This window comes from Thunnus maccoyii, chromosome 21 (genome assembly GCF_910596095.1).
Source record: "Thunnus maccoyii chromosome 21, fThuMac1.1, whole genome shotgun sequence".
Taxonomy (NCBI): domain Eukaryota; kingdom Metazoa; phylum Chordata; class Actinopteri; order Scombriformes; family Scombridae; genus Thunnus; species Thunnus maccoyii.
The window spans coordinates 2,855,312-2,871,320 of record NC_056553.1 but is presented as its reverse complement, the minus strand read 5'-3'; the positions used below and the strand labels follow the sequence as shown (position 1 = coordinate 2,871,320).

Sequence of the window (16,009 nt, the reverse complement as noted above, 5' to 3'; positions counted from 1 at the left end):
AGTCTACAGCTAACTGTGTCTGTTTGGTGCTGAGCAGGTAGTGTACAGCGGCTTTTTACATCTTTCTCTCTGAAAACGACGCTATGAGACGCTGAGAGTGAACCAGAACAGTAAAGTTGCAGCTGGACAGATAAACAATGAGCTGAAACTCACTATAAAGCTCCGTCAAGCCGAGAGGAGCTGCAGAGTCACTGATAATTCTCTGTAGGTTCATCACTGCAAGAAAAAAATCTACAGTTGTAGCTGCTTTAAGGTAACAAAGGAGGTAGAGACTATGTTTAAAGATACAATCAGCACGGTTGATGACAACAATGCTTCAGACTTTAGAGGCAAACAGGTCTGAAAAACAACCACATTTACTTTATAGTGAAGGTTTGCTGTTGTTTGCATGAGAACCAAACAGTAGAACGTGTTTAATCACCTAAATCTGATCAAAGATGTTCTCCTGAGGAGGCTTCACCTCCGTCTCCGTTTCTCATTTTAGACCAAGAACCTTGTTTTTGTCCTTTCTTGTAAGTTTTCCACAACATTTATTTAGTTGTTTAGTTTGTGTTTAATTCATAATTCCCTTTTTTAGTTCTACCTTCTGGTTTGTTTTTCTGTTTTCTTACTCATATTTCATCTCTGTGAGGAAGAAAAAGTCCAAATAATACACATGCAGACAATAATATAAAAGGAAATGTGCACTTTTTTTGGTGCAGCTGTAGTTTAAGTGGTGGTTTGATCTCCATCTCTTCCTCTCCACATGTCTAACTGTTCTTCAGCAGGACACTGAACCCTAAACTGTTCTCAAAAAATCATTTGCTTTGCACAGAAGTGTTCAACATTTTGAAGGATGATATTGGGGGTATAAACCAAGCGCTCCTCTAGTCTTCCCAGCAGCTTTTTGTTTGAGCCCAGGTGCGTTTGTTTTTTAATACTGACTCTTACCCTCATGCCTTCAAATCTGGAGAGGGCTCTGAGGGGCCGCAGGGCCCGCAGCGTCCGCAGGGATTTGATGGCTGCAAAGTCTGAATAACCCAACGTGTTGGCCACCAAACTGACCAACGACACCTGGAGGAGAGAGAGAGAGGAGGAGGAAGAGGAGGAGGAGGAGGATGGACAAAGATAGAGAGACAGACGGAAAGATGGAGAGTGAGAAAGGCAGAAAGAGAAACAGAAGAGAGAAGCAGGAAAGTTAAACTTCTAGTCTAATGAAAGACGGAGAGAGAGAGAGAGAGAGAGAGAGAGAGAGAGAGGACTGATCCTGGATCAGCTGATCAGAGCTGTGGATGTGAGGAGAGACAGATAATCATCAGCTGACTAAAGACTCCTGCAGGAAGGAAGGAGACTAATAAACAGAGATTAGTGATGTTTCAGCAGTGATGAACTGAGCTTGAAGCTGTAGAGGAGAAAATCATGATGTTATTTTGACGGTAGAGATCAGTTCGTCTTCTCAAACTGAATTCAACTGCGGAAAAGAAAAACATCATCACTGTTTACTCTGTAAGAAACGAATCCTAAACATTTCACCTCTAATCAAAGCCAGAACGACAAACCGCAGCATCTCTAAACCCTCTAAAGCCACCAGCTGAGCTCCACATGTACGTCTGATTTTTAATGACGGAGAAGGGGGGTCAGAGGTCGGTCGTCATGGGTCACGCTCCAGGTGAGTTCGGCTTGCTGCTTCTTACCCTGATACCGGCGAAGCGGGACGCGGCCCGGAGAGGACGCAGAGCCCTGAACGTCCTCAGCACCCGCATGGCGGTGATGTTGTCCACAGAGATGAACTGAGCCAGCTGACCCAACACTGAGATCTATAAGGTCACAGAGTTACTAAACATCTGCAGAGTGAAGGTTAGACAGCAGTTTGGTCGTTAACTGACCAGTTTTAATCAAGAAACTATTAGAACGTCTTGTACACTTTTTAAAAAATAAAAATCCTGTTCTCACATCAGTTAGAAGCTTCTCGTCCTCGACACTAAACTTCCTGCAGATGTTTCACATTAATACTTAAATACTGTTCAGGTCACATTTGACAGCAGTAAGTTGTTCTTTTAGCCTGAAATTTTATGACTTTTCCCAATAGAATATGCATTAATATTTAAACTTTTTCTTTATTTTTGAGTGCTCCCAGTTAAATCTGACCCGTATTTATTCAAAAATTCATTCTTCACATTCAATAACTTTCATTGAAATCATGACGGCTGTTATGTTAACTTGTGTTATGTAACATTGGACCATAATTTAGTGTGATTGTGAACATTTTTTTCTCCATAAACAAATAAAATAAAACCTAAATAATAAACTGCCTCTGCTCTCTGAAAGCTTCATTAAAGATTAACATGGTAGAAACGCAGCAGGAGCTCGAATCAACAACAACTTCTTAAATTATATGATCTTAAAAACATTTAAAAAGAAGGAAGATTAGATAAAGACTTCTCTCTAATATCAGCAAATCTCTATGATTTATGGTTATTATTTCCCACTTCCCACTGTCTAGGATAATGATTAAAGGATTAAAGTCTGGCATTTTTTTAAATATATTTTTCTTATAATAAACTACAGTGATCAGCTGTTTTGGGAAATAACTGAACCTTTTTAAAATATATATAATATTTACATCTTCAGTAGGGACGAGCCTGAGCTTTCCTCGTACAGTTTCAGCAGCTGTATCGTTATTAGCAATTAGTTTCTTTTATTATTGGCACATATAATTATTAGTTATTCAATTTAATTTCCTAGTCTTGCCCTTTTTTCTCAATTTTATTCTGTATGATTGAGCTGAAGAGGAAAAAATACATATTTTCTTCTTTGATAAACTTCAATTTTTCAATTTATGATCATTTACATTGTTTTTATTGTTTTATATATATATTTTTTTTATGTATGAATGATGTAAGAACATGTTAGTTGATGTTTTGAAGTCTCTCTGCCTTCTAGTGGCCAAACACTGATTCATGCAGTGCACCACTTTCTGTCTCTATTAATAAAACTCTGTTCTGTTTCTCGTCTCAGATCTGCACGGTTAGATTTCTGTGACTCGACACTCCCCCCCTTCATCCTCCCCTCCTCCTCCTCCTCCTCCTCCCCCTCACAACCCCCCCCGCCCCCCCCTCTTCAGGCCACTGCAGTCAAATAAAAACGTCACAACACACAGTGTCATTTATGAAGACGGCCAGGCAGAAAACACCCAGAGAACGAGAGAAAAAGAGAGTGTGTCAATTTCCGACTCTGTGCATACATATGTACTGTGTGTGTGTGTGTGTGTGTGTGTGTGTGTGTGTGTGTGTGTGTGTGTGTGTGTGTGTCATTTTGCTTAATCTTGCCCAGAAGAGTAAAAGAGAGTGCATTCTTTCAAATAAACACATCTGTATGTATGTGTGCAGAGGTTAAAAGGCCACTGCTGATCGTTTGGCCAGAGGCTGTTTGGACTCCTCTCTCTCTCTCTCTCTCTCTCTCTTTTTCTCTTGTTGTCTCTTTGTGTCTCTCGCCCCTTTTGTTCATGAGGTGGCATTGTTGCGGTGGAGCTCATTTAAGAGCAACAAGACAAGAACTGTAACACACACACACGACCCGAGAGACATACATCTCTCTTCCATGACATATACTGCATATATAATATGTGTCAGCAGGCATAAAATTAACATATATATGGAGCTTCTGAGCCGACGGTATTCGTGTAACGTTAAGAACGAAACACATAAACAGACGATATTCCACGACTCAGTTAAAATCCAGGTTATTCAGACATTTTCCACTGTTGGCACTAAACTGTGGGATAGTTTGCATCTTCACCTGTTTTTATTATTTTTTTGCAGTGGTGGAAGAAGTACTCAGATCTTTTACTTCAGTAAAAGTATCAGTACAGCAATTTAAAAGTACTCCATTACAAGTAAAACTCCTGCATGAAAACTCCTACTTAAGTAAAAGTATATAAGTATTATGAGCTTGATGTAGTTAAAATATTGCAGTAAAAGTACATAATTATTATGAGCTTGATGTAGTTAAAGTATTGCAGTAAAAGTAGTGGTTTGGTCCCTCTGACTGATATATTATTATATATGACATCATTAGATTATTAATAGTGAAGCATCAGTGTTAGAGCAGCATGTTACTGTTGTAGCTGCTGGAGGTGGAGCTAGTTTACACTACTTTATATACTTTATATTCTGTTTATTTGCTCTCTGTGCAATGCAGTTGTGTTTTATATGATTTTTATCCACATTTCATTGATTTTATTCAAGACTTTAATTCATTCTTTTTATCCTCCATAATTATGTCTGTGTTTTTGTTTGATCGTAATTCTTAATATCTGTAAAACACTGTTTAAATGTGCTTTATAAATAAAATGACTTGACAAGATATATAGATTTTCTTTATTGTTAACTCTTGATAATGTTCTTGTTATACTGTATAAACACTTTGTTCTATAATTACCATTGTTTTTGTTTTTCTTCTATGCTTTGGCAACACAGATGTCATATTAATAAAAGTGAAACTGAAAACAGAGAGAGAAACCTAAAGTAGTAATATAAAGAGATGTACATGTTTATTTATAGTTTATCTTCAATGATTGTAGAGTAATGCTCAAACTATTTGTGTTTTTTTTTTAATTTCTCTATTCTTACATATAAAACTTTGCAAAACCTGCTTTAGTACTTCTGCACTTAATTATATTCATGTAAATAAAGCAAATTTAAAGTCTCCCTCCACTAAAAAACTTCTTTTCTTTTCTTCTTCTTCCTTCAGCTGGATGTTGTTTTCTTCTCTGTGCAGAGTACGAGCAGGATTTGTGACATCACAGCTAGTTTGGAGCCAATCGTGGTTCAGTATGCAACTTACACAAATGTGATGTGGAAACTTGAAGCCTTTGAGTTGCACAAACACTGAGAATGAACTTTTATATTAAAGTGAACATCTTGTGTCCATCAGTTAAACTTCTCATCATTTACATGAATCCATCAACACTACAATCACCAAAATATCTTTTATCAAAGTCATCAGCAACAATTATTATTGAACACACATTTTTAAGTGAAAAAATACTCAATCAACTTAACAAATTACCAACTGACTGACAAATAAATGATCAATCGACCACCAGCGAATGAGTCGTTGACTTACATCGACGATGAGGAAGTCGAGCCAGCACCAGTAGTTGGTGAAGTACTTCTTGAAGCCGTACGCGAGCCACTTAAGCAGCATCTCCAGAATGAAGATGTAGGTGAAGATCTTGTCGGCGTACTCCAGCACCACCTTGACCACCCTCCGCTGCTCGATGTAGATGTCCTCGAAGGCCTGAAGGGGGCAGCAGAGACGGACGTTAGTGAGCTGACGATTTGAAAGGATACTCTGATCCATGGGATCCGTAGTGTACTTTACACTACGGATCACATGGTAACAATATGATTATAGTCATGATGGAGTCATTCATTTCATATGATTATGTAGAATTACAGATGTAGAATAAATTTCAATTCTTAGATGGTAGTGAGAAAATAAGCAGTTATTGAGAGCAACATAATCAACAACTAATTTGAAATATAAAACCATAAAACAAGACAAAGAGAGAAAAAGGAAATAAATAAAGAACAAACACAGTAAAGTTTTACATTAACAATTGAAAAAGTTACAAATAGCAAGATTTAATAAACAATTTGGAAAGAGAGATTGAAAAAGAGAGTAAAGGGCAAAAACAGAGACACTGAAACAAGAAAGTTAAGTAAAAGGTAAAGTAAGATGAATAAGTAAAGTTAAGTCAAATGAAGTAAAAAAAAAAGCAAAATAAAGTAAAATTAAGTAAATTATAGTAAAGTAAAGAAAGATAAATGAAGAATGATAAACCATTGTAAAGGCAAAGTCAAGTTAGACAAAGTAAAGTACAGTAAGGTAAAGTAAAGTAAATTAAACTACAGTAAAGTAAACCAAAAGTACCAAATAGTATAGTATAGTATAGTATAGTATAGTATAGTATAGTATAGTAAGGCATAGTATAGTATAGTATAGTATAGTGTAATAAAATAAAGTAAAGTAAAGTAAGGCAAAGTATAGTATAGTATAGTATAGTAAAGGATAGTATAGTATAGTATAGTAAAGGATAGTATAGTATAGTATAGTATAGTATAGTATAGTATAGTAAGGCATAGTATAGTATAGTATAGTATAGTATAGTATAGTAAAGGATAGTATAGTATAGTATAGTATAGTATAGTATAGTATAGTATAGTATAGTATAGTATAGTATAGTAAGGCATAGTATAGTATAGTATAGTATAGTATAGTATAGTATAGTATAGTAAGGCATAGTATAGTATAGTATAGTATAGTATAGTAAGGCATAGTATAGTATAGTATAGTATAGTATAGTATAGTGTAATAAAATAAAGTAAAGTAAAGTAAGGCAAAGTATAGTATAGTATAGTATAGTAAAGGATAGTATAGTATAGTATAGTATAGTATAGTATAGTATAGTATAGTATAGTAAAGGATAGTATAGTATAGTATAGTATAGTATAGTAAGGCATAGTATAGTATAGTATAGTGTAATAAAATAAAGTAAAGTAAGGCAAAGTATAGTATAGTATAGTATAGTATAGTATAGTATAGTATAGTATAGTATAGTATAGTATAGTAAAGGATAGTATAGTATAGTATAGTATAGTATAGTATAGTATAGTATAGTATAGTATAGTAAAGGATAGTATAGTATAGTATAGTATAGTAAAGTAAAATAAAGTAAAGTAACGTAAAGTAAGGCAAAGTATAGTATAGTATAGTATAGTATAGTATAGTATAGTATAGTATAGTATAGTATAGTATAGTATAGTATAGTATAGTAAAGGATAGTATAGTATAGTATAGTAAAGTAAAATAAAGTAAAGTAACATAAAGTAAGGCAAAGTATAGTATAGTATAGTATAGTATAGTATAGTATAGTATAGTATAGTATAGTATAGGATAGGATAGTATAGGATAGTATAGGATAGTATAGTAAAGTAAGGCATAGTATAGTAAAGAAAGGCATAGTATAGTATAGTATTAGTATTAGTATAGTATAGTATTAATATTAGTATAGTGTAGTATCATATAGTATAGTATAGTATAGTATAGTATAGTATAGTATAGTATAGTATAGTATAGTATAGTATAGTATAGTAAAGGATAGTATAGTAAAGTAAAATAAAGTAAAGTAAGGCAAAGTATAGTATAGTATAGTGTAGTATAGTATAGTATAGTATAGTATAGTATAGCAAAGTAAAGTAAAGTAAAGTAAAGTATAGTATAGTATAGTATAGACAGTAGTAAAGTAAAGTAAAGTAAAGTAAAGTAAAGTAAAGTAAAGTAAAGTAAGTGAACTGTGTCTGACCAGTGCTCCGGAGCTGAGGAGGATCATGAAGATGATGAAGGACTCGAACCAGCTGTGCTCTACGATCTGGAAACAGGTCTTCCTCAACCTCCACCAGATCTGAGCGAGACCCACCGTCGTATCGATGTCACAGCACTGAAACCTGGCTACACAAACTGTGGGCGAGACACAACGACAGAAACAGAGAGAGAGAGAGAGAGTTTAGTTATCAGTATACTAACAACTAAAACTGTTGTCTGTGTTTGTTCACTTGGAAAACATCATCCATATATTTAAAAAACTTCTCCAGAATTTAGAGGACAAAACAAGTGTTTGCAGCGCTCAGTAACCCACAATCCATTGTGTGCTGGTACAATGTTAAATGGATCGTTTAGGTGACTCTTTACAACGTGACTCGTGATTAACTTGTTTTTTTCAGGTGTTTGTGTTAAGGTAGTTATTTTCTCTTTAATAGTCAAGTAGTGAATAACACTGAGAAAAGTAAATACATTGAATGGCTAATGATGAATGTGAGTCCAATATTCACTCTCTTTTAGCTCTGTTTTTGCTCTCTACCAACTCCTGAGGGAAATATCTGGCTCTTTAGCTGCTAAATGCTCCACTATGTTCACCAGCTAGTCTACAGCTAACTGTGTCTGTTTGGTGCTGAGCAGGTAGTGTACAGCGGCTTTTTACAGCTTTTTCTCTGAAAACGACGCTATGAGAGCACTGAGAGTGAACCAGAACAGTAAAGTTGCAGCCGGACAGATAAGCAATGAGCTGAAAGTCACTATAAAGCTCCGTCAAGCCGAGGGGGAAAATATTTAAAGAATATAAGAGAATAAAGTTAATAACTCTGTTTACATCTCACCTTCATTGACTGTAAACACTGTATAAGAATCCTTCATTATAAGAATCTCATGTAAAGTAAAATTTCTTATAACTATAGAAAGGAAAACAGGTAAAGAGGGAAGTGAACCTTCCTGGATTCATTTCTCTCTTCCGCTTCTTTTCTTGATTGCATGAAGTTAAACAACATGAGCTTATGTGTGTCTCTACCAGTGCCTTGCTCCAGGGCACGCTGGTATCACTACTACAAACAGAGACCACACACACACACACACAGAGGGCCATGTCATGTCAGCTTTGTTGTTGTACACAGATGACCCAGAGCATAAAGTGCTCTATCTATCTTTTTGGTCGGTGTGTGTGTGTGTGTGTGTGTGTGTGTGTGTGTGTGTGTGTGTGTGTGCGTTAAAGAGCTTCTTTGAGCATCCAAACATGTGCAGCATGTGTGTGTTTAGAGGCGTGTTGTCTTGCGTAACTCCTGACTCTGACAGATGTTAAGCTTCCGCTTCCCCACAACAACCCTCCCTGTGTATTTATGTGTATGTGTGTGTGTGTGTGTGTGTGTGTGTGTGTGTGTGTGTGTAATGGAGTGATGATGATAGCAGATTGCAGCATTCACATAAGATTCACATTAATTACATTATATACTGTAGGAAGGTGAACAAAAACTGTACCAAGCCTCCTGAAATTCATGATTTTCCTCATTCAAATTTCCCTTTAAGTTTTTTTTGTATTCAGGGAAAAAGAAACATTTCTCTACACCGTATGGCGGTATCATATACATCAGTAGCAAAATGATTGTTTTCCAAAGCTTCTGTGAACTGTTATGATTTTATTTATGATTTAGTTAAGATCAAAACAAAAAATCGACTCCCGAACGCTGTCAATACTTCAGGTGAATTAATCAAATAACTACGTTTCAGTCAAGCGAACTTCAGGCATTTCACAGCAAATGACAAGAAGTCTGTATATAAGTTCATATACAAATGTTCTCACTGACAGACCAGCCAATCCTACTCACCTGTCTGTTTACAGGTGTGCAAAGACTACTTAACTCTTTCTTCTGTACTCTGACTAAAGATGCCATGTAAATATATCTGCATTAATACACGTAATTGAAATATTTAAAATGTCCTCTGCATCATTTTATACACATTTATCCTAAATGAAGCCTGACTGCTGATATCTTTAATAACTTCAGGATCGTAGCTCTAATTTAAAGCTGTTATTATCACCTTGTATAGTCATTATGGCTAACGTGTTAGCGCACAGCATTAGCATTCATGGTGTCACGTCCAATATTTGCTTTCCTTTTAGCTCCGGTTTGGTCTCCACCAACTCCTGAGGAAAATATTGGACTCTTTAGTTGCTTAATACTCGACTATGTTCACCAGCTAGTTTCTAACTGTGTGTGTCTGCTGTTTGGTGCTGAGCAGGTAGTGTACAGCGGGTTTTATCAGAGATTGTATATTGAAAACAAGATTAATATGCCGTAAAACCAAAACTACGAGGTAAAACAGGCTGAAAAGCTCAGTAGAGCTGCAGTTAATTTAGATATGTTACTACAAATGAGAACTTTCATAATACATGTAGATGTTTGACTCATTCTTCATTAACGGCTCTTGATTTGTGCAGCGATATGTGAGCAATGCTTGACTGCATTTGTAAAGACAGACCCTGTGGGTAATATACGTAATATTGTCAATGTAAATACATTTTAAAATTTTATACTTAAAGAGGAAAATCAAGGTTCAGGAGGTTAAAATTGGAGATAAATAGCCACAGATATTCTTTTAAACCCTAAAATTTGGGCAAAGTTTGGTGTATTAAAAACACCAGCAGTTTGAAATATACAAACAAATGTTTGTATATTTCAAACTGCTGGTGTTTTTAAACAGACAGTTTACCATTGTGCTCTATGGTTAATTACCACCACTATATGTGACTAAGTGGCCAGTTAAATCAGTTTAATCTTAATGAGACTATTTCGCCGGTTAAATAAAGGAAAAATAAAGAAGCTAAATGTTGGGACAGTTTAACAGAACTATTTGACAAGCAGCATCTTGACTAAATGTCTTAAATAAACCACAATATGTTTTACTTTCATGCCAGACATTTTATATTTTTATGGGAATGTGTATATTTTTTGACAGCAGATATCTGAGCTTAGCATGCAGCTGTTCATATCTTTAAACAACATGTTGATGTTTCCTGAAAGCAGCTGGATGAGTCTGAAACAGATGGGATCACTCAGCGAGTTATTTGTTGCAGTGCGTCATCCGCTGAGTGAGCGCTGATAACGAGAGGATCAGATTCCTGTCCTTCCACGTTATCGGCTCGTCGGACTGCCTGTGGCACTAAAAACTTGTCGCTTGTCTGCGAGGGCGACTGGGATGATGAACCGCAACCTGACGTTCACTCACAATCAGGTCTGGGAACTTCCACAGCGTGATTGTTTTCAGTGAGTGATGCTGACGTGCCCTCGAGCAAGGCATGTTGGCGACTCACAGGCTGACGGAGGAAGACAGGATGTGGTTGAAAAAGAGAAAAGATCTCAGTCAATCTTGGCTGAATAATAAACGTTTTGTTTGCGGTTACCACTTGCTGCCGTCGTTTTGAGCTTCATCGACAGGGGGCGGAGCTGAGACATCTGCAAGTTATGATCTTATGATATTATTTAAAGTTAGCTTTTATCATTAGCCATTCAATGTATTTACATTCACTGATTACCTCTCTATATGGTAGTTTTCATTGTTTGGGCTGGAGTCCGCCATTGTCGCATCGTATTCAGATACACAGGAAATTATGTAGGATGTAATCTATCATTGATATCATCTCCTGCAGCCATATCAGAGCTGTGTTAAGTTACCGCTGATGCTAACACAAGATGTCATACTGCTACTGCTTCACATTAAAAGTGTTTAATTGGAGAAACACAGGACGATTTTATTGTGAAGCAGTTACAAGAACCGTCCTCCCAAGAAAAACGACAGGATCAGTTGTCAATGCAAATTCTCCAAAATGACATATATTTATATTCAGGTGACAGCGCCCTCGAGCAGATGTAGTCGTTATGACGGGAACAGAGGAGGAACTTGGGTGACCAGTTAGGTCAACATTAGACTTTGACACAGGAGACCACAGTTTGTTTCCTGTTTCCAACCACAACACTGTTTTTAAAACAAATTATGATCACAATCGTCCCCTAACCTTCACCCCAAGGTTATTATTGTAGCCGTGATGACGAAGATGGCCTAACCTTAAGGTAGTATTAATTCTAACCCGCAACACATGTTTCTCTAACTTTAATCCTGCAGCGCTTCTTCTGGCAGTGAGAGTAAATAGTAGTTACCTGGATGTAGTTACTCAAAATGACTTGTTTCATTATGAGAATTTGATCCATTTGGTCCAATAACATTTGGAAAGTCATGAAGAGCCACTTGATTAAATTATTTTATCCCTCAAGTTGCACATGCTCTATGTGCGCCCTCCAGCTCAAACCAATGATTGCTAGTTGCTGTGTGAACTTGTTTGGCTTGAATGTAACGGATGCTATTTACCGTGTTGTGCAAGTTTACACTTCAAAAGAGCTAACTCCAAGTTCAGTTCACACAGATTAAAATTAATTGTTCACGTTTATTTCTTCCATTTGTTTATGAACTGCTCTGAGCTATTCTTATTCAATAGAACCTCCTCCTACCCATCCATCCCCAGCCCCCAAATGATTTCCACGGCCAACTTCCCAAATTAAACAAAATACAGTATACTACTATAGAATCACAGAGATCACTTTCAAAAGCCAAGAAAAAACAACGGGAGTTGATGTTACACCACTTAACCAACATGTCATATTATGCAGAAAGTGAAAAAAGAGGTGCAGTAAAGGTATACTGTCGATGCAATGGAAATTTTATTTAGCCTGCATGGACCAAATTATGCGGCAGTTCAAAAACATAAAACAGATTTATATGCTTCCAAGAGAGCTGGTACAGGCTCCACCACTGGCTTCATTACCGTCGCTAGATGAAAGATGTGCTATGATTTCAGTTCTGCAAAGTACACAATTTAGAGAAAGCAATAATGGGGGAAAAAAAGACCAGGCTCTGCATCAAAAAAACTCCAAGATAATATTCTCAACTGCACTTACTGTGAACACCAGAGTCCAGATGCCAAGATGCCAAGTACCCATAAGATCCTAAGTACCAACACAGGCAAACATTGTAAGAAAAAGGCCATGGAAATATAAACTAAGGTTGTGCCTACTCTGCTCAAAGTGCAATATTCAGCCAACATATTTTAACATCCTCCAAAAAGAAAAGAACTAAAAATAAACACTGAGTAAACAAACATAAAAAGTAAGTCATTCATAGACTGTTGCTACACCTCTGCACACCAATACACTCATCTCCAATATGTTGTACCACTTCTACAGCCCCACAAGTTCAAATGTTTTTGTTGGCATTCAAGAACAGCTTCTCGTAGTTGGCATCACCGAGTCGGTTTCTCCTAAATATTTGACCACCACCTGTAATGCGTGAGGCGAGCGCAGTGTTGTGCTTTATGAACAGCTTTTTTTTTGCTTGGGCAGCAGCATGTACTCAGCAAACCCATCTGTGGTTGGTGCATCCAAATAAGAGTCTATTTCAGTTTTTCTTGGGATTCTGTGGGTTTCGGTTAAATCTGAAAAATGATGCTGCATTGTCTTGTCAGTGTCATCACTGGACTGGGATTGATCAGAGCTTCTTGCTTCTGAGTCATCAGAGTTAACAGTTCACTTCTCATTGCAACAGCTCGGTACTGCAGGCGTTTCTCCTCATCTTCCACCCAGTCGAGCTTGAATGTTGGCAGCAGCATAGCTGCCAATATGTGTTTCTTCTTCTCAAGCGAGCCTTCCAGTCTTGTTCTCAGTGACTGCATGATGTTCTGTATGAGGGGATGACATGTGATCAGACCTTGTGTAGCAGAGGGCTTTGTGCACCCATCCAACAGACCATTCAAATGACTTTGCAGTTGCACAATGGTTGGAACCAAGTACCTAAGGAAGATGTTCTTCTCCCCATGGAGGATGTTCAGCGCAAAGGCTAAGGACATCATTGTATCCACAAACTTGTGTATGAAGTTAATTTCCTCCGGAGAGAATCGACGAAAGCCAAACTCATCACAGACAGGATGTAGGATAAGTTTATCATATGCAGGAATGGCGGCATCATCAGCCTCAGTGGAGTTCCATCATGTGTTATTTAGTAATACAAAGCCAATCCCAAACATTTCCTCCTCAAAATTAGATGCTTTTGGGCTTTGTTTAACCCGGTTACACAGAGCAGACGCCTTTGCAAAAACAGCCCTAGACAGTGTTTTGTATTCTCTTTCACCTTTTCCATGGCTCAGATTCCATTTCATCATCTTCATCTGAGCTCTCAGCAGCAGCAGCAGCAGTAGACAAGGTAGATCCTGATTCATTGTCATCTTCATTTGTTTCATCATTGTTCATCCTCCCCAAAACAGCTGAACGCTTTAACAACATTTGCAGCGTTGTCCATCACAGTACACACGATCTTGTTTTGGATTTTGAATTCTTTATGCACGTCTGACAATGCTTTTGCCAACACATCATGTGTGTCTGTTCCTCTGATACGCCAGCGTGCTTCTCTGAGACACATCATTTTCGTTGAGCCACTGAATCGTGATGCCTGTAAACACCTTGTTCACAGCAGACCAGCAATCTGCTGTTGTGCATACAGCATCAACTTCAGAAAGTTCAGCATTTAGGTCACAGGTATTTTCATTAAATGCCTTGTTCAACAGTGTCTGTACCTGCCTTCTTGAAGGCAGACCCCTGGACGATTGCAAACCAGTAACTAATCTGATGAGTAATGGCTTTTCAACTTTGCTCAAAGGCTGCAGATCTCCTACAATGATGTCTAGTACAAGTCTAGTACTTGTTGGGAAACAAAGGTAACTGGTCCTTTACAAAATGCTGCAAGTTTGACTTGGGTGGAGGAATTTTGCGGCTTTTAATTATTTTTTGTGATCATCATTAAATTGTAGATATTTCTCAAGACTGGTTGGATGCTTCAACTCGATGTGTTTCAAATTCTTTGCCAATGCGGCTGATGTTCATTTTTTCTGTTGGAATCTGTACTGATTTGTTCATAAAACTCTTTCCAATAATCATATGAACTTGCTTCAGCTGTACCAGTAGCTGCGTCTGCCGTGCCAGCATGCTGGTTGCCGTAAATCCTCAGGTGCCGTAAAACACGGTGCGTTCATGTTCATTAGTTGCAAAGGGATACATTCAGTTCACTGTTCACCAAAAACATGAGCGCGTTCAATGAACATCCTTTTTTAGCGCGTTCATGCACAACATTGTTTATTTATATGTAGAACCCTAACCCTAACCCCAACACTAACCCTAACCCCAACCCCAACCCCAACCCCAACACTAACCCCAACCCCAACACTAACCCTAACCCTAACCTTAACTCCAGCTTTAACAAGTTTACCTAAACCTAACCAAGTGCTTTTAGTTCCTAAACCTAACCAGACTTTAACCACAGTGCTGTCATGCCATAAAACATCATTATTGTTTAACAGTGATTTGTAACAGCTCTGCTAAGCACAGACAAATGATGTTGTCCTGCCAATTACCGCCAACAGGGGAGTCTTGAGTCTACGGACCAACATCGTATTTTGTCATTTAATTTTGAGGATATGTTAAAAATGTAACGTATTTGTCACTGTGGTCAGTGCTGACAGCAATCATTCATCAAAAATGCATCTACAAAACCAGACAACAGACATTTTCAGATTTTTTTTGTCGGTAGATCATTGGTGTCGCCAGGTTACCTCCACATTACGTTACACTTCAACATTCAGCCATTGAGGCTGCTACGTCATATCAAACATGGCAGATATCAGTTTTAATGAACACTGTGTACCTTCTACATGTTTGGAGTGAGTAACTGGTTACTTTCTGTGCTGAGGACTGTGTTGGTTTCCTGTGACAAACAGACTGAAAAAGAGCATGAGCTGTGTTTTAGCTGCTCTTCACTCCACTGATTGCAGCGTCCGCCTGCCTCTGTAATTAGAGCTCTGATTACCCTGGCTTTCTGTTTCCATGGCTACTAATAGGCTTTTCCCTGATACACCGGTTGAGTAATCCAATGAAAACATGCGAGTGGTAATCCGACACTCAATCAGCCCACTTGGCAGAGTTATTATCAACGTGTGTGTGTGTGACAGGAAACCCCCTCTGCTTGTACTCGAGGCAACCTTAATGAACACTTTTGCTGCTATAAACTCTTATTGAACGCAGCTCTAAATGCCTCATTACATCACCTGTTGGTCGAGCCGACGCCTCCTTCAGTCATGCTCGCTCTCTGCTGCGCGCGGCATTGATCCGCTATCGAACGCTACTCAGAAAACACTGCTGAATGATCCCCCGCCAGGTGATTGCATTTGACCCTTATTGCCTACACGTAAATGCACCTTCCCCAACACACACACACACACACACACACACACTTGTCATGCAATCACAGCTCAACAACACCTTAGAAGATATCTGTCTTATTCTATTTTAGCTTATTTTTATTTTCTATTATCTTAACTCTTTAATAACTATTTTAATTGTATTGTAATGTGTTTCTTTTGCACTTTGTCTTAATGCTTTTAAAAAATTGTTTTTATGTAAAACACTTTGAATTGCCTTGTTGTTGAAATGTGCCATACAAATAAACTTGCTTTGCCTAGAAACCACAAATGAACCCAGTGACCCAGTCTGGTTACATAATACAGAGAGCTGCTGCACACATGCACATGTTCTAGGTTATT

General features: G+C 37.6%; 1 protein-coding gene across 4 annotated transcripts in view; it reads right to left on the bottom strand.

Annotated features, from left to right (window-relative positions):
- The window catches only part of LOC121887820 (sodium channel protein type 4 subunit alpha-like), a 247,671-nt gene that overhangs the window by 26,685 nt on the left and 204,977 nt on the right, over positions 1–16,009 (bottom strand). For all 4 annotated transcript variants that reach the window (XM_042398864.1, XM_042398865.1, XM_042398866.1 and 1 more), the window contains 3 exons: positions 7,349–7,503; positions 5,107–5,280; positions 931–1,053 (listed from right to left, as the gene is read on the bottom strand). In XM_042398864.1, the coding sequence (XP_042254798.1) occupies positions 931–1,053; positions 5,107–5,280; positions 7,349–7,503 (452 nt within the window). The remainder of the gene's footprint in view (positions 1–930; positions 1,054–5,106; positions 5,281–7,348; positions 7,504–16,009) is intronic.